The following is a 24,902-nucleotide window of genomic DNA, read 5'->3' on the forward strand; positions in this document are numbered from 1 at the left end:
CACCATTTTGTGCAGTGAGATTTGCCTTCCTTTGGGGTGCAAGAAAGAAGCGCCGGTGTCGCTCAGCACAGGAAAAAACACTAATCAGCACGCAGGTTTCAAAGTGAGGTATCAGGGTGCCCAAGCTTTACGGCATTTGTGCGAGCTTGCTCCTGCCCCGCTGTGCATGTGCATCGTGGTGCAGTTTTTAGTTATATGCTGGCGGATCTCGTTACCGGTTTTCCTAGAGGACCTTGTTTCAGGGCACAAAACAGACATTAGGAAAGTGGAATTAAGGCTGCAGAGGCAATTGTAAATCTGGTTTGAAAATGTTTGGCTGCTTGGCTCGGCAACTGAAATAACTTTAAACATAAGGCTTCAGGCATGTGAAATGATTGCTTTTGTAAGCTCCTCGTGGCAGGGATTCTGATTTTGGTTTATGTTACAAAAAGTGAAGGGGGTGCTCACACAGGTCCATCACAGTCTGTATCATGGACTCAATACATTAAAGCCAGTAATCAATTTGGTCTTTCTTATTTATTTATTTATTTATTTTTAATGAGAAGATGTGATATACTATTTGTGGATGTAATAGAGAACTGGGTTTATCACAGACGTGGGCCAGTTTGTGAACGGTGAGATTATAATTGTTACAGAAGTCATTTCTTTTGCTGTCTGCAGATTGAGCACATCTGTTGCCACTGACTTTCAAAAAACCTATTTAGCCACAAGGCACAGCGGGAGCAGAACAAAGATGATAATGTGAAACACAGGATGTATAAACTGGTACTTGCATTAACTAACAGATGACAGTGTACTTGAAGCCGAACCTATCTATACTCAAAAAATGCTATTCTAAGAAAGAAACTGAATGTTTGAGTTTAAAATTAATCTTTATTTTAAAATACAAAAATATGAAGTGGTTTTAAGAATACCTATTTGTCTCTCTGTTTATCTGTATATTTTCACAGGTTTTGTCTTGGTTCAAGATGATATTTTTACAGGTCCACTGGTACCTTGGAGTATTACTTCTGTAAATTTTTTCCCTTGGCATTTTTTATCTTAGTAGTGGCACATACTCTGTAGTTCAGTGTAGGTGGAAGTGTTTTGGCTCAATGTCAAAAGCAGGTGTCCATAACGCTTTTTTTTGTTTGTTTAAATAATGTTTTTTAAATAGAACTGAAATCTGTCACAAATAATAACCACAACTCTACATAGTGCTTTCTTGCCCGTTTGGATAGGATTTAGACATAAGGAACCATCTTTCCTAGCCCAGGACAGGTACGTAATGCCCTGGTATTGAACACTCTGGTGTCTAAGACGTTTAAATGGGCGAATGTCGGGCAAGTCAAAGTTACAGTCCCCACAGTAAACTAGAATTGGTCTCTTTATGGTTATGTATTTGAATGGTATGCTGTATTGCCAACTCCAGATGTTAAATCATGCCAGTCCCCAGAAAATCGTGAGATTGGCTTACAATTAATCATAAGATAAAAGTAATAAATCCAGGGTTCTTTTTATTTCCCTTCTAATTTTAAGCTGTCAAACTGCACTTGGATCATGCTTCTTAGTTTTTCCTCCAGTATTCTTCCATAATCGTTTTTTGCAAGTGAGGAGTGAAATGTCCCAGGATTCATGATAAAGCCAAGGGAGCTGGGTATGAGATAGAGCTCACAACTTTTGTCATAATTTCCTATTCTTGGAAAATGTGTGAGGTGTACTCTCCTAAGAAAAAGTAGCACCAAATTAAAAATACATACTTGTTCTTTCTGGAATTGCTTGTTAAATTTTTGTGGATTATATATCAGAAGATGGCACAGATATGCTGGTGGCAATTCCCCTTTCTGTGTTAGAAGGAGAGCGAACACAGGACATGGTTTTGAGTGGAGGTCTTCTAACCTGGCCTCTCTCTTTTGGTCTACTTAAATGGTTTCTCTGCAGGATCTTACACTGCCGGAGGTTTCTGACATTTGCTGGCTGAGATTCAACTTCTTCAAAGGAGAAAAACCTTTCACTGTTACATTTGAGTTTTGGAACATTGGCAGTGAGAATGTGTGCTTTTCTTTTTTCTTGTGTTTGCTTAAGAACCTCAGCAGAGCATCTCACAGTTGAGCAGAAGTCAAAATCTGTCCCCTTCATGCTATAAAGAATCTGCATAACAATAGGCCCTGCCACTAGATTATGTTTGGCATGTGTCGTCTCGTGTGCTGTGCGCATGTTGTATGATCACTGAGAGCATTTAATTTTTAAAAATGCTGCTCTTTCCTCCATTGTAAATACAATAAACTTTTCCTGTATGTACTCTGTCTGCGTATGTGCGTGGCCTCTCGTAGTGTCTCGGTTGTTTGGAGAATTTGCAAATGTGAAACGCCCTCTCTCACCCCACCCTGGCTTACCCCAGAGAGAAGTGGTTGCCCTAGGGCTGAATAGGTGGCGATGGAGTAGCACCATATAGAGGGCATGATGAGGCTGCTGCTAAGACATCACCTGGGTTCCAATTACAAGCGTAGCCAGCGATGCAGCTTTACTATGGCAGAAGAGTATTTCGGAAAGCCAAGGGGCCCGCTTCCTCTTGTCTTTCCTGACTTTGAACCCAAAGTCAACAAATCAAAACACAGCAGGGCCAACACATGCTCTCTGCAAACACTTCTGGTACTTGTAGGCAGTGATAGCAAATGCTATTGAAATTTAACACTGACTATTTTAAACCCAGGAAGAGCAGCAAAAAGGTCTAGCCTGGGTCTGTTGTGTCCTCCAGGCAGAAAGCTTCTTCAGAACTCATTACAGGGTGTCCATGGTGTTACAACAGGCGGCTCAGCAGGGGATGAGGGAAGAGCAGATCACCTGATGCCCACTGAGCTGGCATGGTGGTGTGATTCTAGGGTCACCTCTTGCAGCAGATGGGAGGTGGCTTGTGTGATGGCGCACAGACCTCAGTCTTGCAGGATGTTCTTGACAGTTGCTCAATGGCTGAAGCTGTCAGTTACCACGTTAATGTGACAGCATTATTTAAAATTAATCATAAGGCAAATTGGAGTGCGTTTTTAGCTGAGAGCTGAGGGCGAAGAAGGCATTCTGATCACTCATTTTCTTTGTCGTGTGTCTTTGCGTCTTGGCAGGAGAGGTAGAACTTCATTTTTGCTCATTCTTTATAACACAGGTAGCTAACTGAGGGCTTTCAGGTTAAAATATTTGGGTATCCACTTAACTTATCTGTCTCAGTAACTTCTGTTTGGTCATCAATCGATTACTCCTAGTTAGCATTTGATTCAAATTCTACCTTGTAAAGCTACGTGGAGCAATCACTGAAGAAAGTTTTTATCTTGGACAACCACTTCCTGCCCTTTGTAGACTTTCACAGGGATGAATGAGGAGTTTTCAGCCATGCCTCATAGCTGAAACACTTCAGACTTCATTTTGAATCCTGTGTTGTTTTCCTATTAAGAAACGCAAGGGAGACAAAATAACTGGTACAGCCCAACTAAGGCTTGTAGAAGGGGGCACACTTGGACCTGGTAAGCTTGTCCACATCTTTTCATGAAAGCAGCTTCACCGAGGGTTTCTGTCAGTAGCTCTGGCGGTGTCTCTGACCGATGTCCTGTCTGCCTTGGGAGATCCTGCATTGGGTTTGAGGTGGACAAGCCACCATCTAGCTGCTTGAAAGCCAAGTAGCCAGTGGCAGTGCGGACTCTGTCATCATTTGAATCCAGCAGTTGAGCCCAGCTATGTCGTGGTTTTGTCTTTGAGAGGGATGTGGTGGTCCGCTGGATTTTTATGGCGGCTTCAGGATGAAGGGGTGTGAGTTCAGTACTCATCCTTCGTGAAGAATCGTGGGTCTGCAGAGAAAGTCAGCGTTGAGATCTGTTTGGTTTCTTGCTCTGGGTACCTGCAGATGCCTACCCAGCAGGGGCTGGACTGCCTCACATCTGGGGAAGAGGCCCTTTTTAATTTAAAGCATGTGACGAGTTAGCAGTTGTGGTTTCTCTGACTGCAAAGTCGCACTCTGCAGCACTTAGTGAAAGTTTCTTAACATTTCTGTGCCTCTGTCTCCCTCTCTGAAATGATGATATTCACATGATGGGGAGTGATCTAATGTTTAATTTGTTAATGTCCAGTTTTAGATGAGAGGCTCCAGTGGATTACAGAATATTGAATGAATACGTATTTGCTGTGGTGGGAAGAGGACTCCTTCCAAACCTGTGTCCACTGTGTAACGAGGTCTGGCAGTGCCTTAACTGCTATGGAATTTCCTTTGTTCTTATGCCCCAGAGGTTACCAGGAGATAACACTAAAGATACTTGAGTTGTCCTCCTGCCTGCTACTCTGTTAATTGTATTTGGAGATAAAGCTGGAAATACGAGGCGCTGGACTTGTGATAATGTTTGGAGAACGAAAGCAAAGAGAATAAGGCCAAAGCTGGGCAAAACCGTTATGCTGGGCTTTTGGTTTGAGGGAGGAGGCAGAGAACAAGGAATGATTGGAGGAAGCTCGTTAATTGGTTTTCTTCTCACGTCTCCTATTTCCCTGCAGTACCATTCACTCTGTATGACAACCATCCACTTTCACAGTGCCCTCTTTGAAAGATGGCACTGTGCTGATGTGTAAAAGAGAGTCAGCTACACCACCACTACTGTCTGCCTTTTGTAATTTTATAAAGCATGTGACTAGATACAAAGTAGGTGCCTCTTCTTAAAATATCAGTCCATAGTGTTTGAATAACACAAGAAGATTGGAAAGACTTCGTGCATAAAATACACCCCTTATATTTGTGTCAGTGTGTTAACAAAGGTTAGATTGTGTATTCTTATACTCAATTTAAGCAGTAGGCTTTCTGTCCTAATTGCAGAAAGCTGTTGCAGTCTGAGCATGTTGCTTACTTACAATTTTTATCAGTACTTCTTAACTTCTGGGGACAAACTGTGTGTTTTCTTTCTCAGTTTTGTCCTAAACTACAGCAACTGTGACTACAACAACAACAACAAAATGCAAGCACTGATGAGTTTCTTGCTTATTTGCTGCTCTGAAACATTATCGGTGGGAGAGACACTGACTTCTCCAAACATCAAAGGACTTTTTGTGTCAGAGTTACTTGTTACGTATTTGTCCATCAGTAAATATGGAGGTGTTACTCTTGAAAAGTAAATTGCTTATAAGCTTTTGGTTTAATTCATTCACGAGTGACATCCTGCTTCCTTTGCATCTTTCTGCTTCCATGGCCTTCTAGAGATGGCTGCTAAGGAAAACAAAGCTAATAATGTGTGTCTTTAATGTGGACAACATGAGGAGAAAGGCATTTTCCATGCATCTGTACAAGACACTTAGTTCTTTTTCCCCCCTCACAGTGTTCCCTGGTTTATCTCTACAGACTGGTGGCACCAAAACACGCATCCTGTTACAGTTGTTGGCAGCATAAGAAAAAAGTCTTACAATTCTGTGCCTCTGGCATCCTGGAAATTTCTGGGGAATGGTTTGTTTCTGACGTTTTTTCTAAAACCACATTTGACTGAGGATGACAATTGTTCTTGTTCTTAGGTTTGATCATGTAGATAGAGATGTAAAGAGCAACAGCACCACAAGATTGTACAAGAAAAGAGCCCCCATGGCATACATGTGGGTGTTTTGTTGTTGTTTTTTTTTTTTTTTCTGAGGTTGTAGGTTTCTGCTTGAAGATGAGTTTTTAAACATGTGCAAACAGACGTTAGCAGCCTTGTTGTTACACACTTCCAAAACCTACCTTTGTAGAAGGACGTAGGACTTTCCTTTGCAGATACAAACGTCCAGCTTCTTTGCATATGCAGCATTTTTTTCAAAAGTGCCTTCAGGCAAATGGACATATAGGCCTTGTGAACATACAAAATGATGATTTTTTTGTCCTTTGTTTAGTTGCTATTTACTTAGCTCTGTTTTCTGACTGGAACTCAGGTGTGTATTTCTTCTAAAGCATCGATTTTTAACAAGCCTTTTTGTGTTGGTGAGAAGAATCCTTGGATAATCTTAGTTTACAGATTTTCAAAGAAAAATGCCGCTGTAAGTATGCACTGTATTAAGGGTCATGAGGTTTGTTTAAGCCTGCAACAGAACCTGGAGAGCCTGAAAATCTGTAGGCACAGGAAATACCTCTTGGTATTAATGTGAAACAGAGAGTTCCCAGGTGGATGAGACGCAGCCGCTGTGTTCTGGGGCTTGGAGGGGGGATCCGGGTGCAAGTTTCTGGGCAATGCCGTCAGGGGCTTCCAGTGAGACCTCGGAGAAGCTGCTTTGACCACTGTTTGCAGCGAGAGAGGAGCGATGCTGCGGGCGCTTTTCCACCACTGGGCTGCAGGGCCAGCTGAACAAGGGCAGAGCGATGCTTGTGGTGTGTGGGGCGAGTTAAGCAATTCAGCACAGAGACAAAAGAAATCTAGCACATACGGAGGGTAGCTCACAGGGAAATGTTGAGGTGATGGGTGTGTCTTGAATCTCTCACTACATGAAGGCTGAAGCACCAAAGTTGGTACTGCCGGGACATGCTGCCTTGGCTTGGTAGTCTCAGAATCACTTTTTGAAGAGTGGGACCTAAACTTTATTTTTAAGTGTAAGCATAGTGCAGATTTTTCTTAAACAGAAAATAAAACAAAAAAGCTGGAGAAGGCAAGGCTCTTGGTTCATCTTAGTTCAGCTACTGTTCTGTCTACTAGTGAGACCCGCATTTCTTCTCTCCCGGGAGAGTGACTGGGATACCCAGCAGAAAGCTGTCTGGTTTGCATGACATCCTTAATGGTTCAGTGGAGCTGAAAGAGAATGGAAAGACTCTGGCCAGCTGGAAGGAGTAGTGCTGGGTTCCAGTCCCTGCCTCAAGTGCATTTAAATGTTTTAGCCCATGGTGGTTTTTCATGTACGATGGTTCTGAGGAGGAACTGGGAAAGGGACTTCCTTCTACAGTGGAAGAATTAGGAGTATTTCCTTCCCAGAGTTCACAGAAACCTATTAGACGGGGTGTTCTCCTAGGAGGTGGGAAGGAGAAGTAAAGAAAGAATTAAATTCATATATATAATACTCTGATTAAACTTTTTAACCACTAAACTGTTACATAGAAGTCTATCTGTTCTCCACCCCCCCCCCTTTTTTTGTCTTTTTTTTTTTTTTTTAATGTGCTGCTGCTGTATTTTATGTGGGAATAATTCTGGCAGTGGTTCTCAGCTCCCTGGGGGACATGGGTGGAGAAGCGTTGAGTTGGGAGAGTTGCAGGGGGAGGGTGTTTACAGGGCTTATTTGTAAGCTGGGTGCCAAAGAGCTTGGTCTTGCTGAGCCAAAGACTCTTCTGAATGTGTCTGGAAAGGGGAACTCAGCAGGGTTAATGGGGAGCTTCAGTGCTGGAGATGGAGACTCCTGTGCACTTCTGGTGACTTCAACGCTACCTCATTCCTCAGTGGGGAGGCAAGAGGGTGAAGACTGTAGTTTGTGATTTTAATGACTAAATTCATGTGGTGCTCCAGCCTTTATGTTTGTTACTCCTTTTTTTATTCAAGACGCAAAGGTACATTTATGTATTTATAGGTATGGGTAGGTGCCCCCCTGTGCTTAAGAATTCTTGAAAATCTTCTCGAGCATCTGTCCGTTGCTGACTTTCTGCCTGAATTACATGTCTAGTCTGCTTAGGCATTTTTTTAAAATCCCATTACATACCTTCTGGAGACTTCACCTCTGGCTTTCACTGCTTCAGTTCCCTGTCTGGGAAGCGGAAGTAATGCTACATCCTGAAGCATAACCCTTACCACAGAGGAGCTTTTGGAAAGCAATACATTAAGTAATGGGAGGTGAGGTTTTATTACATGGGAGTCACTTAGAAGTGGATGTGTTTATCTCTCTAGATTGTAAGATGCTTGGGGCAGGGTGCTCTTTCCCAAGATAGTTTTGTCCTCGTTTTGCCTCCCATGTGAATTCTGCTGTCTTTTCCATCCCAGCTGCAATTAGCATGCTCCAGTGATGTACCTTTCATCGGTGATACAGTCACTGTTTTGATTTGCATTAAGGAAGTTTGCCCTTGGTAATCTATCCTCTCAGCCTCTGTTCTCCATTTGGAAAACGGGATACTACTGCTTTTCTTACCTGCCTGGGATTTTTTGGGGAAAACTGAAACAAAGTGTCTTACCTTGTGGTAGCATGTCCCTACCTTCGTCCTGCATGCCAAAACTTTGGCAAATGACAGAGGTGGGCCATGTTGCTATACATGCAGTGGTTGCAGCACAGTGGGATCTTGATTCCCTGGTACAAGCAATTATATTGTAAAGTTAGGGAAAATGGGTTTGTTAAACCTTTCTGTGCCTCCTGGTTCTATGCAGAATTAGTCTGAGGTAGGTTCTTGGTGCAGATCTTACGTAGCTAGTTTCCCAGCCCAATTTCTATTTCTGCCCATTAGACAATGAACCTGTGCAAGGCTCTTTCTTGATTTATTTGTTGCAGAGATGGAAGGAAGGTAATGACAGTGTGAGCTGTCAAAAGATTAGGCAAACCAGCTTAGTAGTCAACAGTGAGGATCACAGCTTTGGTTGAGTCTTGATTCCTCAGCATGTGAATACCCCACACGTGTGAGAAGCTGTAAATGTAGTTTTGAGCATAAATGCAAGTTGGACTTTGGAAAGAGTCTGAGGGCTGTCTTCAGCGTAATATAGGAGGAGGTTTGATATCTGGTGCTCTCCACTGAAACACTGCTTTTCCACTTTGGTAAAGCAGTGGCATTTAGATGGTAAAGTAGGTCACTTTCTGTATCCAAGCATGACTTTGCCACTACCTTTCTTGGTTACCCTTCCTCAGAGTGGTGCCGATTTTGGAGGCAGAACAGCTGTGAATTTAGCAAGACTGTAATATCTCTCAATGTACAGTCTTGCTTAGTCAGTAGAGCTGGAGAAACCCTAATTTACAACCATATCAAATAAGCTCTACACAGGTTCTGCGGTGGATATTGACAGTAGTTTTGTATTGCTTTGGGCTACATTGGCGGAAAATGGCATCTATTTTTAAAACTTTGTTTACAGGCACAGAGTTAAGATAAAGTGCCTTTTTGGTGCATGTGGATGGTATTCAAGAGTATGACTGAAGTACTCACAGGCGTGTTTTAACCACCGTTGAACAGACTTGCTCAGGTCCTGCTAACCGAGGAGTCAGCAAGGTTTTACTGTGCTGAGTATTTCTCCAGCTTCTTGGGCAGTCCTGCAGCCAGTTTAAGGCAACTTCAGTTTTGCACTCATGAGCTGAAAAGTTATACTTGTGATGGTAAAGTCACTGTATCCCCTGTTGGTTAGTGTTAAAAAATAACCTTTTTCTCACTTCTCTTTCCTTTGCTTTCACCTACGCAACGTGGTATGTTATTGTAGTGAAAACTGACTTATTTCGATAAAGAAATCAGTCATTTTGAACTGCCTCCCCCTTATATTAAACGTTAATATTTTCCAACTTACTCTTTTATCTTCACTGAAGCTCACACAAAGGAAATGCAGTCTGAGCTATCCACTAGTCATGAAACCTATTTCCCTTCCTCCTCCCCCCCGGCCTCTTGTGTTGTCTTTGTGAAAAACAGATAGTGATTATACACAAACAGGTTTGCAAACAGACAGTAGGTAGTTTAATGATTTTAAGGTTTCCTTTCTTGTATTCTGGCAAATTTCTAATGCAAACAGAATAGCACAACTAAGTCTCTAATTGTCATGGGAAGCTGCTGTTACGAAAAGGAGTAATTATAATAGTTTGTGCAAAACAGGTTCTCATAAAACAAAATAGATACAACCTCTGTGTATTTTGTGGGTAAAAATGTTAAGATTCGAGTGATTATTTTTCATATAAATGCTTGCCTGAAACCTTTTTGATTAACAGGGTGGCAAGATTACAGACCTAGCAAACTAAATATGAAATTAACAAGCCCAGAGACTGCATTTTGGTAAACCATAGAATTACTCCATGGCAAAAAGCCAAAGACCCATTAAAAAAAAAAAAAACACAACAAAAAAACAGGCACGGAAATGTGGTTTTGCTGTCTGTCATGCTGTCTGCTGTAACCGAAAAAAACATGCATTGTTTTATGAGTGTGTTTTTTTTTTCCACAGTTTTGACCACAGCATTTAATTTCTTCATCTGACCACTACTGAGCTCCTATGTCCAACCGCTAATGTACACCGGTTTTTATTTATTTGTTGTTTTGAATTCCCTATGGAATTGGGTATTGGTGATTTGGTTTACCAGATGATCTAACAGGTGGCTCTAAAGACTAGTCGAAACTTGCAGCTAAACCAGATCGTGATGCTAACCCGAGAGGTGAAAAGTTTAGGATGTGGTTGATAGCAATACATCCTGGTTGCAGGGTAGTGGAGGAAGTGAAACGGAGCGCCTTCTCATGCCTGGAGAAGTATCGGTATCTGTAACAAGATGAGCACCTTGCCAGGAGTGCTGCTGTGTCGTTTGCTCTCTTAACCTTTTTTTCTGACTCAAAGGAGTATTCAGGAAAAGTCTCAGCCTGGAGATTTTGTGTGGCTGAGACTGAAGTCTTCTGTGCACCTCAGGCGGGCAGAAGATGGTGTTGGTAATGAAAAGGGTGGTCCTGCATTTGGGTTAACCCCATGGTAAACTGGGTCTAGGATAGCATTTGTATTTAAAAAAAAAAAAAAAGAAAAAATATTTTTTTTGGCGTGGGGGAAAGATGGGTTTTAACTTGGATAAGTTCATTGCTGGGTTTAGCACATACCTACAAAGACGTTAGCAGCATGAGGCTGGGGTGGGCAAGGAGTAGCTGGATTAGGGGAGAGCCTCATCAGTGTCTGCTTTGATGCCAATTTAAAGTGCATGTGAAGCTACGGCGAAAGCCTTCTCTCTATCTCAAGAGCAGATACAGCATAATTGGTGGGTGCATAATCCATATTTATGTCCCAGACACCTTTAACAGGGGGGGCCTTGGTGCAAAATTGGACCAATTTTATGAAGGAATCCTGTTTGACTGCTGACTTTTCTGGTAAGAACACATTTAAGGAGAAATGCATTGATATTATTATTGAATTGTTAATCCGTTTATAGAGTTGATTATTTACCCCTTCCATGTGCTTAACTTTGACCTACTTTGCACGTTCTAGGTGTTTTCATTAAAGTCTGTAGGTGCCGTATGATGAAGAGCGCACTTAACATATGGTGCATCTTGAGCATTTGTCTGAAATTAATGCAGTTCATAGTAGCTCTCCACACACAAAGTGTGATCTCACAGGGAGTTATAGCACTGGAAAAGGTTTCATGAAATCTACATTTCCCAACCAGCGAGTTCTCCTTTGCTCCATGCCTCCTGTTCTGCTTTTTATGGCATTTTCTTAAACTTTATGCTTCTTTAAAAAGTTATTTTAAGTTGAAATCTCTTTTGGATGAAGAGTATTTGAAAACTTCAATGATGCTGATGTAATTTAAAGATAAATGCCATTTAGTGTTGCTTGACTCAGAGTCTGTCCTGGCAGGAGTTTTACTGGGGGAATGCCATTCAAATGAATTGAACATCAAGATCTACTTAGTGTATCCAGCTGTCTTGGACAAGTGCATTTCCTGAACATATTAAGCATGCATGTCTTACAAATGCCTTAGCATTTGCTTTGCAAATGTGTCTTCTTAGGAAGGTTAAAAAGAGAATTGTAAACTGCCTGATTATTTTAGATGTACTTCACTAGCGAAACTACCACTTGTTAGTCATTCACATGTTGAAGAATAAAATTACCTGTTCTTTCCTTGTCCTCCTTCACTTAGGAGAAAAATAGCAAGAAAGCCCGGTTGCAGAAATGCTGAAATCTGAACAGAGTTATTTTCAGCAGAGGTAGTAATGATCCACAATGATCGAAATTATGAGCCATGACAATTCATATCAATATTTTCTCCTCAATGGGAGTCGGAGCTACAGACTGTTGTTTTGTTGTTGCTCTCAGCAAAGCTGTGTTCTGCTGCATCGAAAATCCCTTCCCGTTAGAGCTAGTTGTCGCGGCAAGTGTTTTGCTTAAAACAATATGAATATGAATCAGTATCATCTGAGTGGCAGCAGAGATGTGTGAAATTCTGGAATTTCCAGTCTTTCTTTGTTGGATGAATGCTCTCACTTCGCCAGCTCCATCTTACTCTCGGGGCAGCTTACTCCAGAGAGAAGGAATTGTGATCCTGACTGACTGTATCATCGTGTGCGGTACGGCATAAGCCTCGAGTGACAAGGCTAGCGGTGGTTCATCCTCACTTGCCCATCCATAGGGTGCTACAGTATGGAAGTTCACGGCTGGTGCTTCAGTAAAAATGGGGCATTGCCATATCAAAGCATGAGGAAATAATGAGTCAGCACCTAAAGTGGAAACTTGCGTTTAAATTCAGAGTAAAAGAAAATGTGCCCTACTTATGCACTCTTAGTATTTTATTTAACTTTCACTTGTTGAGTGATGATTCCAAAAAAAAAAAAAAAAGAGCTCTCTAGGTGGGAAAGGGAGAAAAGTGTCTTAAATGTAATCTGATTCTGAGAGTTAACAGGTATCTTGAGGAACCTAATAAAATTCAACAAGGGTTCTGCACCTAGGGAGGAATAACGCCATACACAGGTACAGGTTAGAGGCTGACCTGCTGGAAAACAGCTCCGTAGAGAGAGACCTGGGAGTCCTGGTGGACAACAAGTTTATCACAAGGCAGCAATGGGCCCTTGTGGCCAAGAAGGCCAATGGTCTCTTGGGGTGCATTAAAAAGAGCGTGGCCAGCAGGTTGAGGGAGGTCATCCTCCCCCTCTGCTCTGCCATGGTGAGGCCACATCTGGAGTACTGTGTCCAGTTCTGGACTCCCCGGTTCAAGAAGGACAGGGAACTGCTGGAGAGAGTCCAGCAGAGGGCTACAAAGATGATCAAGGGAATGGAGCACCTCACTTGTGAGTAAATGCTAGTAGACCTGGGTCTGTTTAGCCTGGAGAAGAGAAGACTGAGAGGGGATCTTATCAATGCTTATAAATATCTAAAGCGTGGGTGCCAAGAGGATTGGGTCAGACTCTTCTCAGTGGTGCCTGGTGACAGGACAAGGGGCAACGGATACAAGCTAGAACACAGGAAATTCTGTCTGAACAGGAGGAAAAACTTCTTTACTTTGAGGGTGGCGGAGCACTGGCACAGGCTGCCCAGGGAGGTGGTAGAGTCTCGTTCTCTGGAGACATTCAAAACCTGCCTCGGTGTGTTCCTGTGCAACCTGCTCTAGGTGAACCTGGTTTGGCTGGGGCGTTGGACTTTGGACTAGATGATCTCCAGAGGTCCTTTCCAACCCTACAATTCTGTGATTCTGACATCATACTTCCACTTGGTTTAAAAATTGAGATATTAATATGCCTTATTTGAATTTGTGTCATTGCAAGGATCCAAACTGAAGCTTGATTATAGCATTGCTATAAAATCCACTGCACTGTTCTTTTGTTTCTTTTGGGGTGTTGTTAAAATCATGCTTTTGTGTACTGGCTTAAAAGGGGCAGGATTTTTATCTATTATGTCAAATGCAAAAATCTGTTACCTTAATCTACGGGAATTGCATCTGGGTATTGCTCATTTTCATAGTATGACAGGAAGTCGCAATGGAAAAGGAATTAAAATGTTCTTTGCTTTGTGTAGACTACTCTTCCTTGAAATAAATACCTTTTTTTTTTTTTTTTTTTTTTCCCACCACCCTGGATTTCTTAAGCTAATTGATATCTATTCACCACGTGGTGTGAAATTGCTGGGTAGGAAGAAGAGATGCGGGTTTGAAGGGGAAACACGACAAAGTTTTCAAACACTGTAAGAATTCTTGTAACCAGACCTAACAAATCCACTGAATAGATCAGCGTGCTGATTCCTAGTATATATCTTTTCTGGAAGCAAGTATAATCAAGAGTGATTATCAATAAATCAGACAGGCTATGGGCTCCACCTTTCATGACCTGCAGGGCTGAGGCAGGTAAGCAAAGGAAAACAGAGGTGGAAGAGAAGAAATAACCTTTTTTCTGGTGTAGAAGGGCTGATTCATGACCTCCAGATGAATCTGGAAGAAAATAAATTGGGTTCAGCAGTCATGTTGCTTTTCCTGTTTTTTATGGGGAACTTCTCATTGCCGCTTCTGTAAGTTTATTGATCAGCTTCATGTAGTTCATTAAAACCTGGAACAACACAGCACTTGCTGGAGAAACAAAATCTTCAAAATCTTCTTCCTTCTTTTTTGTCAGACTATTGCATGTTACCATTGGTTTTGGTGTGTTGTGCAAGCTTCAAGACTGAACAGTACAACCTTGTAGATGTAACTGGAAGTCTGGCACAAGCTTCACAGTTCTCAGCCATGATAGTATATCAGCTTCTTGGCGATTAATGTTTGGAGCATATTGCTCCAGAGTAAGCACTGTAGCCATAATACAGAGAGTGGATGTAGGATAAACGGGTGCCTGTAGCTACCTCTGAGTCTTCCTTTGGGTGTATTTGCAAATGAAAGGTAAGTGCTGGTGGGGATCAGGAGTGGACACTGACAGCTCTATTTTGTAGTGGGAAAATGATTCTAGTGTTTATTTTGTGGTAACGTTTAAAAAGACTGTCAGAACCCCCTTTCCTAAGCACCATATGTATAAATTTTAAAAGCAGGGTTTCTTTTATATTCACCTGCTAGAGGTTTTCAGCTGTTTCCTGAAATGCTGCCTCCTTAATATATTTCCAGGGCAGTTAAGGACACCTGAAGTTAAACATCAAGCCTACTGAGAACAGGTTTTGACTATTTCTCACTTTTTTTTTTATAGTTTTTCATGGTGTACGCACTGAAACAACTGAATTGCAGTATTTCTTTCTGACTACTTTTCCTGCTACCCCTGAGAAACATCACGAACTTGTGATGTAAATAAATAGGGGACTTTCTGCATCCCATTAAATTAAAACTGCATGCTAAAACCACTGTATGCATGTAGTTGCATGGACAGGCTTAGGCCAGCTTGTGCCATTCCCAGCAGGTGTGGAACTGTGGTCAGACTCTTTGGAGAGGGGTGTGTGAGGGGAGGAATCGAGTAGTAAGGGAGTGGTGACTGTGCATGTGCTGTGTTTCAGCTCTTAGGGGAAAGATTAAAATGGGATATTCTAATCCAGTTGCAGCTAGGAGACAGATGTGGAAGACTGAGCTCAGAGCTGAGGCTGCATTAGTGTGATGCCACAGGTTTCTAAGCTTAACAAAAAGTTTTGTTATTTTTTTTGAACTCTGAAGTCAGATGTCTTCCGTTGGTGGAAACTTCTCATCCCTATGTTATGAGGGCATACTTCACAAAACAAGTATTGCTGTGAAGTGCTGAGGATTGCTGGTCGGTGAAGGGATAGTACTTTATAGAGGACTTCAAAGCTCTACTGATGGAAACAGCACCTCCCATGGCAGTGTCCCCTTCTTAATCATTGCTGTCTGCTTTTTCAGCAAGTGTTTCCTGCTGCGTTCAAGGAAGGCAAATGGAAACCAGTCTGTGCCATTTCAAGTTCCACTTGCAGCCTTCTTTCTGGATGCTCTGCAGCTGCTTGTGGCAGGGCAGGGCAGGATGCAGCTTGCTACCTGGTGTCAGCCTGAGCAATTGAAGGACTATGGGGATCTCCAGGCTCTGCATTTCTGTTCCCCTGCTTGCTGGTAGAAGCCGATATTAAGAAAAAAACGTCGTCTTCCTCAAGTGACAGGCTTGAAGCATGTTTATATGTCACCTTACTTGACTTGCTTTTTTATTGTCTTAATCATGAATGATTCAGTATGTATCTTTTCTTGCTCAGTTGAGCTCCACGTGGTTCTTGAGACATTAAATAAAAGCCATGTCTTATCAGTTCACTTCAGCAGCCCACGGATCGGGATGTACATAAGAAAATTGATTTTGAAAATTCTCCCACTCCGATTTATTGCTTATGTTGCTGTCTGCAGTATTTTGTGCAAAATAAGCACCTAAATTAACTTACAAAGGGTAAGTATCAAGTTTACAGTACTTCATGAGCTTAGCTGGGATGTTTGTGAAGAAGCTTGATAGGAAAGTGAGGTGGAGAATGTACCTGTGATTATTTGGAATTCAGGTGGTCCTGCTGGCGTTCAGCTCATACATGCATTGCTCAAATCTCCTACACTTGGCTGACTGGCTTAGTGAAGAAGTTTTCTGTTTAGTATCCTTCTCACCAGAGGACTTTCCCTTCACTCTCTTTGACTAGAAGACTAGACTCTTTGTGGCTCAGTTTCCAAACGCCATTCCTTTAGGGCTGAAGAGAAGTTTTATATTCAGGCCTTGCAGTATTTCCTCCAGTTCTGTAGAACTGGAGTAAGCACTTCCAGACAACAGTCTGTGATTAAAACAAAACACATTCTTCTTTATGAAAGAAGAGTTAATTTTCTGTGAAATACTAAGATTAGCTTTTTTGCTTGCTTTATTCAGAATTGTGCTGTGTCTCATACAGTGTAATAATGTTTTTTGTTTTCACTAATTTGTGAAATGCTTGTTTAGATATTATGGGTGTGTGCATGTGTTCTTGGTAAGCACTTAATAAACTAGATTGATCTTTTTGGCAAAGGCTGCATTGTGTAGAACAAATTAAACCTGAAATAACAGTTGTTTCAGATTATTTTTCTGAAAGTGTAATTGCGTATATTCTTTTTCCTACTGGCTGCTGAAATGGGTTTCCCAATAGTGTTTTATTATTCTGTTTTATTTCAACAATACATATATAGTAGTTTTGTTTCCATTCCACTGACAGACCTACAGCCTCCAGTGGTAATTCTTTACCAGCAATTTTTTATAATTGTAATAACTATGGAACTTCATGAAATATAGTGGAAATATTTTCCTGAAGTTTATATACTATAAATAAAATCCCAATTCTCTTTTTTCCCTCTGCCGAAAAAGAATGCAAATAGAGATTTTTAAGCAACAAATTGATTCTGAACTTCCTATGTATTAGAGCATTTCTGAGTATTTTAATATCTGGAGTTTATATGACTCTTGCTTCTCTTTTAGTCCCCATCTGTGCTTGGACATACGCTGAAATACTTATCAAGGCACTTAAACACGTTCCCATATTTTACTGTGTGCTTATGTGCTGTTTTAGCTGTGTGTGGCAAGGGTAAATTGAATTAAACCCCTAAGTTGCCATCCTCGAGGGGAGTTAGGAGTCTAACGGTCTGGCAGATGCTCCCCTCTGCGTATGGCTGGTAGCTGCCGGGCCATGGGCCGTACTCCAAGGACCAGGATTCCTGAGCACCCTTCAGGGGCTGGGTTCCCTTGCAGGACCTCAGGTGTAGCCTTGCCCACAGGCTTACCTTATGAATGTGTTTCAGAATGCTTTGTAGGCACTTAGGAACTCAGGTCAGGCTTTCAGGCATATTTAGGCAATTAAGTACCATTTAACCATTGGCTTTGGTCAAAAAGGTTTTGTTGGCTGAACTGGCAACTTAAGCTGTTGCTCTTGTGTTGTATCCCTGCACTAATGCTGAGGGTTAACTGATATGGGTCTTCATTCCTTTACTTGGATCAGATTCTGGCATGGTGCTTTTATTATTGTCTCTTTATAGGCGTAACAAAACGAAAAAGTTATTAACATTGTAGTTAATAAACATTTAATCTTTTTAAAAAAGATGCCATGCAAGTGGCTACGAAAGAAGCACAAAACTGTTAAAAGAGTGTCTTTTGTAGGTGTCTCCCAAAGGATGCAAACAATACAAGCTTGCATGAGATAAATAAAAAGATGATTCCAGCCCAAGTCTTCCCTGCCTGCCTCTCCATCATCTTTTCTGGTTCCATGCTGGTGTGTTTTTATGCAAAACCAAACATCTTTTGTGTTTAGGGAAAGAAGTAATAGAAGTGTCGGTGTTTGTTAACATATTTGACAAACTATGGCAGGAAAAGCTATCCTTTTTATATTTTGGCATGAACAATCGCCCTTTTATTGGACCATTAATGCTATTTCAAAGCATCACACTGTATCCACAGGCAATAATTTAGCAGCTGTTTATCAGGAGCTTTCATAACGCTTTGAATAGTATTATAACATTCAGTAACCCTAACAACAGCATTTCAGAATCTGTGCTGGTTTAAATGGGATATCCGTGAATGTAGTTGTTCAGGGATGCGTGACCCACATAACCTATAAATTTGATTGGAAGTTACAGTGCTGGCATAGGCTGATGGATAGCAGATTAGAGCCCTGATTAACCATGTGATTCACAGGCTGGGAATATATTGTCCTAAGAAAGATTCATCAGATGCAATCAGAATTTCAAGTGGTCAGATGAAATTCAAATGCGCTGGGTGCTTTTTTCCTTCCTCCCCCCCCACTCCTGCCTTGTGCTTTTCTTCTTAGGTTGCCCTCTGTTATTTATTTATTTATTTATTTTATTTCCAGAGCTGAAAAATACTTCTTTGATGAATCTGCTCCTCACCCTAAAGCTGTCTGTCTGTTATTCATCAGAAAGCAGGTCGCAGTTCAGTGAGCAGAAGAAAAGATTTTAATAGAAGCTGTGCCAAGGGCTGTAATGCATCATTTTAGGGCCCTAATTACATTACAATGACAAATATCAATGGTGACAACAGCAATAACCTACATCCTTTAATGGCTATGCTGGAAAAGGAGTTTGGGCGCTGCGCCATCAGATTAGACTTGGTTTCAAAACATAGGCCATTAGAAGTGTGTGTGTCCACAGTATTACTGGCCTATAACTGAAGTCCGGTGGAAAGGCCTGTAAATAAATGATGCCTCTCTAAAGCCTGGTCCCATGGGACAAAAGAGGCAAAATTAGATGACCGCGGAAGCAGCCGTGTTTCCGAGGCAACTTTGGCTTTCCGTGCGAGGAACTGGCTGCCTGATTTTATGAAATCATACTTTTTCCTTCTCTTGACAATTAGGTTGGTCGTGAAAAACCCATTGGCCTGATGAAAAGAGAAGATCCTAAACTGGTTTTCAAACGTAGGGTTTTAAAAGTCAGTATGAGTGTATAAATGGGAAGTAGACTCGTGGCTTATTTTGTGTCTGACTTTGTACCTTATGCAAAGAAGACTGTTTCCAGGCCCCCTCCAATGGCACTAGGAATAGGTTTACCGAGGTGCTACCCTGCGTCATCAGTACCTACACCTTCAAGTTTTAGGGTGGCGTCGCAAGAAACCCACTCCAACTAGCTGCAGGCAGCTAACTCTTTCCCTTGTATCTTTTGTAGTAAACAATCAAGCTTGTTGCTGTGGTATATTATCCCGTACAGTTAATTGCAGAAACAGTTGCAGTGTCAAGGCAGAGGGTACTTTGTGTTTACTATGTGAAAGTGTCTGGTGTAAGATTTTTTTGGTACAGAACGTGTAATGTCCTTCCTATCATTTGTGCGCGTACATAGTGTTTTCCTTCATGCCTTCCTGCTGCCTGTGGTCTCCAAAAGTCCATGTCTTGGTCACGCTATGGCTCTATGGTCCACTGCTGCTCAGTGGGGCTGTTTCTCTGCTGCCCAAGTGTTGGGGGTGATAAAGCATAACTGTACACACTCCCACGCAACTGTGGACGCTCATTGTTAGGGGAAGTGAAGACTTTTAATAAGGAACATCTGCTTTGGCGTAGCAAGGGCTTCTCAGCTTTGTTGTGACTGGCCTAGCGGGCCTCTTGCCTCGCGGAGAAATGCTGCTGGGGAACGTCTTGGCATGTCTTGAAGCTGTAAGCGAGATCTTTTTTCTCCTCTGTAGGCTGAGCTGGGTGCTGTCTCCATCAGCTCACTTTCCTGTGTACAGCATGAAAAGACTTGCTGTTCTGCACTCCAGTGGGATTGATACCATGAGGTTTATTACAGTTGTGTAACCGTTCATACTCCATCATCTGTTTTCAGTTACTCACAGTTTTTTGGAAGATGCTTTTTAGCTTAACGTTTCCCAGGCTCAGCATCTGCCGGGGGTGAATTTTTGTATAAATACTGAGCAAATATGTTTCAACCACTTTTTGGCCAGGAAAGCAGTAGAAGAGAGACATACTTCTGTTGCGGGGTAGGGAGGGAAGTGATCAAAAGGAAAAACATCATAGTTGAAATAGCTGGGGTTGAGTACCTTAATTGAGAAGAAATGTCCCAAAGTGAGTCGAACAAAATTATTTTTGTTGACTGAGCTATATTCTAGCTGAACTGGAATTTATGGGTTTGATGGCGAAGTCGGTAAAGTTTTACAGCCTGTGTTACTCAGGAGGTCAGATAAGACAATTGTAACAGTCCCTTCTGGCCTTAAAATCTATGAATCTACAAGCCTGTTAGAATTATAGGCTGAGCGCTTGCATGGCGCTTCAAGCCGGTTTTATTCTCAGTTCCTAAGCGGTGCAGTAGAGGCATCCAGTGAACACAGCTGTGGTAGGAGAGTGGTCTTCTGCTGAGCATAGCCCAGGCAAAGGCTCCCCGCAGGAGCTGCGGGGGAGGTGGGTAAAGTTGCAGCAGGCCTTTTAAAGATGGGTGGGAGGAGTTTTGCAGCAGAGGAAAGCATCGCATGCTGTCTTTTTACTAAATGTCAGGTCAGAGGGGCTTCGGCTGAAGTCAGGATGGTAGCACTTTGGAGTTTTCTTTTCATATGGAAAAGCCTCGAAGAGCAGGATGTGTAGTTTTCTCTTTGGTTGTACAGCACTCAGGAGATTCCTTTAAAAAAAAAAAAGGCAACATGTCTGGGACTAAAAATTTGGAAATGACTAAACTAATGGTGCTTTTGAACCATTACAGCACAGGTACTTTGGAGCTGTGCATTGTATTACGGTCTACAATTCCTTAATCAAATATTGTTTCTCATGTAATGCTGTACTGGACCGTGCAGCCTCTCTGGCTGAAGCTTAAATGCACACATCTTGTTGCATCTTGTACTGCTCTGTGTAACAAGCAGATCATAAATCTCTGTGTCAACTAGTATAACGAACACCGTCTATTTAAAGGGGTATTTAAGTTTTACATTGTGCGATATCTGATATTATAGGCACATGTAGACCTTTGAAATTAGCAGGTAATTTAGCTTTGTGGCAAACAGAACACATTCTCAAGTGTCCTTTAAAGAACCTATCCTGCCAAATAAACAGAAAAGGTGTAGTAGATGAACGTAAAAAATGTTTCAAAATGGATAACTTTAACAAGATGAGGACTTGCATAAAGAGTGAAGACCAGTGAGAAGATACTGCGACGATGTAACACAGAAAATGCTGTAAAAATAGCCTAGTGGAGTTTAGGTGGATTTCAGAGAAATGAAGAAACTTTATTGCAAAGTAGCGTGTGTTAAGTCAAGTGTATCACAGTATGCACAAGGGGGCAGAGTTAGTTTCACATGTACCCTTACCTCTAGCGTGCCACGTCTTCTGATTACGCAGCTGTGTAACTGTAACATTCCTTGAGCCCAGGTTTATTTTATAAGTGGTTCTGGCTTTTTTACTGATTGTTCTGAGCCTTTCTGTCCTCTAGGTTCTTTTCCAAGCATTTGCAATTTAGGAGGCAGCATAGCAAAAAGGCTCGAAGGGTTGCTGTTAAAAGAAGGAAGCCTAAATTGCACAAGTTTGTATGTCTTTGTCATACGGTTAGTGACTTTGCAAGAGGAAGAGCATTCTGTCCTACCATATAATGAGGAACTGACCCTGGTTACAAATTATTATAAGAAAGTTACAATTTATTGTAAGAATGTCTATGTGTATTTAAATAGTCTGCTTCTGGTGCTGTATTTCTTGTGTTGTCTCTCCAGATCTCCTCTGTCTCTATTGAGATTTGCAGATTAAATACACAGAATAAGAACTGATCTCCGGGATGGAAATAAAACATTGTATATTATTCATTTCTGATCACAATTGCAACTGAAAGTATCTACTATTAACCTTGGGCTTGATAGCTGCATAAATATGATACGAGACTGCACTATCCCTTTCTAAAATACGTGCTGGAATGATCATCAGTGAAGTTGTATACTGTGTTGCTAATTTTCTCATGATATGCAGTGTTAGTATGGAAGTCATTGGTTTATTTGTTCCCTTCGCTTACAGTGGCATTGCTGTAATTTGAAATGGTCCTTCTTTTTGCCTCTTAGGCAAGAGCTTAGTTCCATACACAGTATTTTTTGTTTATGTTTTTTGTTACATCTCCGGAATAATTTTTTTTAAATGCCCTTGATTGCATTATCAGAATTAATTTTTCTTTGTGTCTGTTCTAAACTGTGTTTCTTAAGGAAAACTTTTTAGCCAGAAATTATTAACTTCCTAGGAATTGGTGTCCACATACTTTTGTTATTTTTACAATCTGTCCTGGTTAAAAGATGACTAGAGATGAAAAAAAACCCAAACAAATGTATCTTCTGTGTTCATGGGTGACCATCGCATCTGAGAATTTACATAATCCAACTTCTTTCTTCTTGTCACTTGCAGGCAGAAATTGTCAAGAGGCTGAACGCTATATGTGCACAAGTCATTCCCTTCCTGTCCCAAGAGGTAGGTGGTCATTTGTAGTGGTGCCGATCTGAACGGTTGCCACATCGCATCTGTTAGAAAAGTGGGGCTTGGTGTTGAGGCTGTTTCTTTATGAATCTCTTGGTGCTTGTAGATGACTTTCCACTGTGCTGTTATCACTGTAACGTCATTACCTTCTCCAAGTCCATTATGATACCATTTAAATATATTTATGAAATAGGTGGTGTTGCAATGTGCTGAGCAAAATTTTAGTTGTTTAAATGTTGTAGTTGCATGTACAATGCAGTTTTTCTTACAATTATGAGTTTGTTGTCTGAAATCAGAGGTTAGCTTGCAAAAATGCTAGAAAGGCATGATTTATGCTACATTCTTGGCAGCAAGCATTAAAGTTCGGCAGAAACTTCTATTTTGGTATACCAACTAGCGATGTTCAACACAGTAGGCATACAAATGCAGCTTTTTTTCTGCCTTTTTTCTCTCTACATCCCAGATTACTTATTACCTTAAATCCTTTTATGTTTTCTGTGTATTTGGGGAATACAGACAGAAGATTGAAACTCGCTGTGAGCTAATTTCTCTAAGCACTAATTTTCTCCAAATTACGATTTGCTGGTATTATCTTGAGTGCAGCGTAGATACTTTGAGGGGCACTGGGATTTGGGGGAGTTGGTGGCAGCTAGCGAGGGAGCCTTGGAGCCACAGGCATGTGTGAAGTAAAATGAAAGCGTGGTTCATGAAAGGAGACCTCGGGTGCGTGGCGGCTTCCCCTGCCCACCACGCTGGAAGAGAGGGTCTGGAGGCTGGGTTCTGCTGGCGCAGGCTGGCATGCATCTATTTAATGCATGGTTTCATTTGAGTAGAATCTGTAGCTGAGAAGTCAAAGCTGGAAGGTGGGTTTCTGTGCATTGCATCCATAAAAGATCGTGCCTGAGAACATGCTGCGAGTCTTTTGCCCACCTTTTCAGTTGTTCTGTAAAGCACTTTCTGAGAGATCTGCCCATCCTGCTGCAAACGAGAGGCTGCGTGCTGGGTATTAGCATCCAGCGAATGCGCCGCGTGTGTGCGTCTGTGTGTGTTTGAAATGAGAATAACACTATCAAAACTAGAACCTGACAATGTTCGTGAGCACTGCTGTACTCTCTGCTTATAAAGATGGATTTGTGGAAACTAAATGATGTGTAATGATCTAGTTACATCGCTGGGGGACCAGAATTCAAGTCCTGCATGGATCTAAAATGAGTAGCTGTTGATTTTGTACTTTGACTGCTGCAGAATCTCTGTACATCTGGTTATGGGGTTTTATTTGCTAGGGTTTTATTTGCTAGGCAGGAATAGCACAGCATATAAAAACGAGGTGTAAAGCTGATTCATACTCATGTTAAAGTGAGCACTAAAATGACACAATTTTGTGACAAAGGCGGGGTGAGTACTTGGCAGGCAAAGCTATGATCTTGGCAAAGACACGGGATCAGCATTTCCACAACAGAGACATCTTTAGAGTATGTGATACCATGTTTAGAAACTTTGCACCAGTATACTACTGCTGGTACTGGTACAGCTATTTTCAGCTGAAATGCTAAACAAAATTTTCTTACCCTATACAAGTAAGTCACACTGCTCTGCTTCCACAAACCCACCCCATGTGCTTTCTTGGAGTAGGTGTTTCTTGCCAGTTAGACAAGCGAAGGGATTACATGGGCTTAGAATACATTTGAAGAAAGATCTGTTTGATTCACAGTGACTGATAGACTTTGGCCTTTGATTTTGGAAACCCTAGCCTCCGCCTCCTCTACATGCTCATGTGGAATTAAGAAAAAAAAAAAAGGCAAAAAAAGAGAAAAAAATGGCAGTAGGTTTTTGAACTTTGATGTTAGTAGCATCCCACTCAGTTGAGCGTGGGCTCTGTCCTTTTTCTCTGCTCCATATGCATCGTGCTCTCCTGTCCCCAGAGCTGAATTGCCCTGGAGTCACTCTTCTGAAAGGTGATTGATACTGGTACAATGTAAGTCCCTGCCTTAGAGGGAGGACCCCTGTGAAGGCTGCGCATTGTTCTTCCTTCTTTTCTTCCATTGGGAAGAATCTCCCATGTGCTCATATGCCGTAACTTGGGAACTGTGAGCCGAGGGATCATAGTTTAAGTAATCATTGTTCAGCAATCTCCTGGCCATCAAGCTAGGCATGGAGAGCAATTTTAAAGTAATTCTGGATTTGGCCGTTGCAGTAGCTTGTCATTAATACGCTCATTGTAAGAAGTACGTGGGGGAGACAACTGACATGATCCAGATTGTAAATTTAGAAAATGGTGGTGTCCCACTTCTGTCATGGGTACAGTACTACCCAGTGTAAGTACTTAAGTGCGCCAGCATCAGCGTGCTTAATGACTGCTGTTTACTTCGTTAGGCTTTAGATCAGAGCTTTGAGTTAAGCAGTTTTAGATCTCAAAACAGCTCTTGTACAGCTTCTGTGCCTCTGCTTTTTAAATACGTGGCCCATAAAGTTTCCTTCACCTGTTTGTAC

At 41.7% G+C, this 24,902-nt stretch overlaps 1 protein-coding gene across 4 annotated transcripts in view; it reads left to right on the forward strand.

Moving 5' to 3' along the window:
* The window catches only part of LOC141735993 (transducin-like enhancer protein 4), a 99,163-nt gene that overhangs the window by 9,553 nt on the left and 64,708 nt on the right, over positions 1 to 24,902 (forward strand). For 3 of the 4 annotated variants that reach the window (XM_074569579.1, XM_074569577.1, XM_074569576.1), the window contains exon 5: positions 22,344 to 22,406. The exons of the other annotated variant lie outside the window; for it this stretch is intronic. In XM_074569579.1, coding sequence (XP_074425680.1) covers positions 22,344 to 22,406 — 63 coding nt within the window. The remainder of the gene's footprint in view (positions 1 to 22,343; positions 22,407 to 24,902) is intronic. 4 annotated transcript variants of the gene reach the window in all.

This window comes from Larus michahellis, chromosome Z, assembly GCF_964199755.1.
Source record: "Larus michahellis chromosome Z, bLarMic1.1, whole genome shotgun sequence".
In the NCBI taxonomy this organism is placed as follows: Eukaryota; Metazoa; Chordata; class Aves; order Charadriiformes; family Laridae; genus Larus; species Larus michahellis.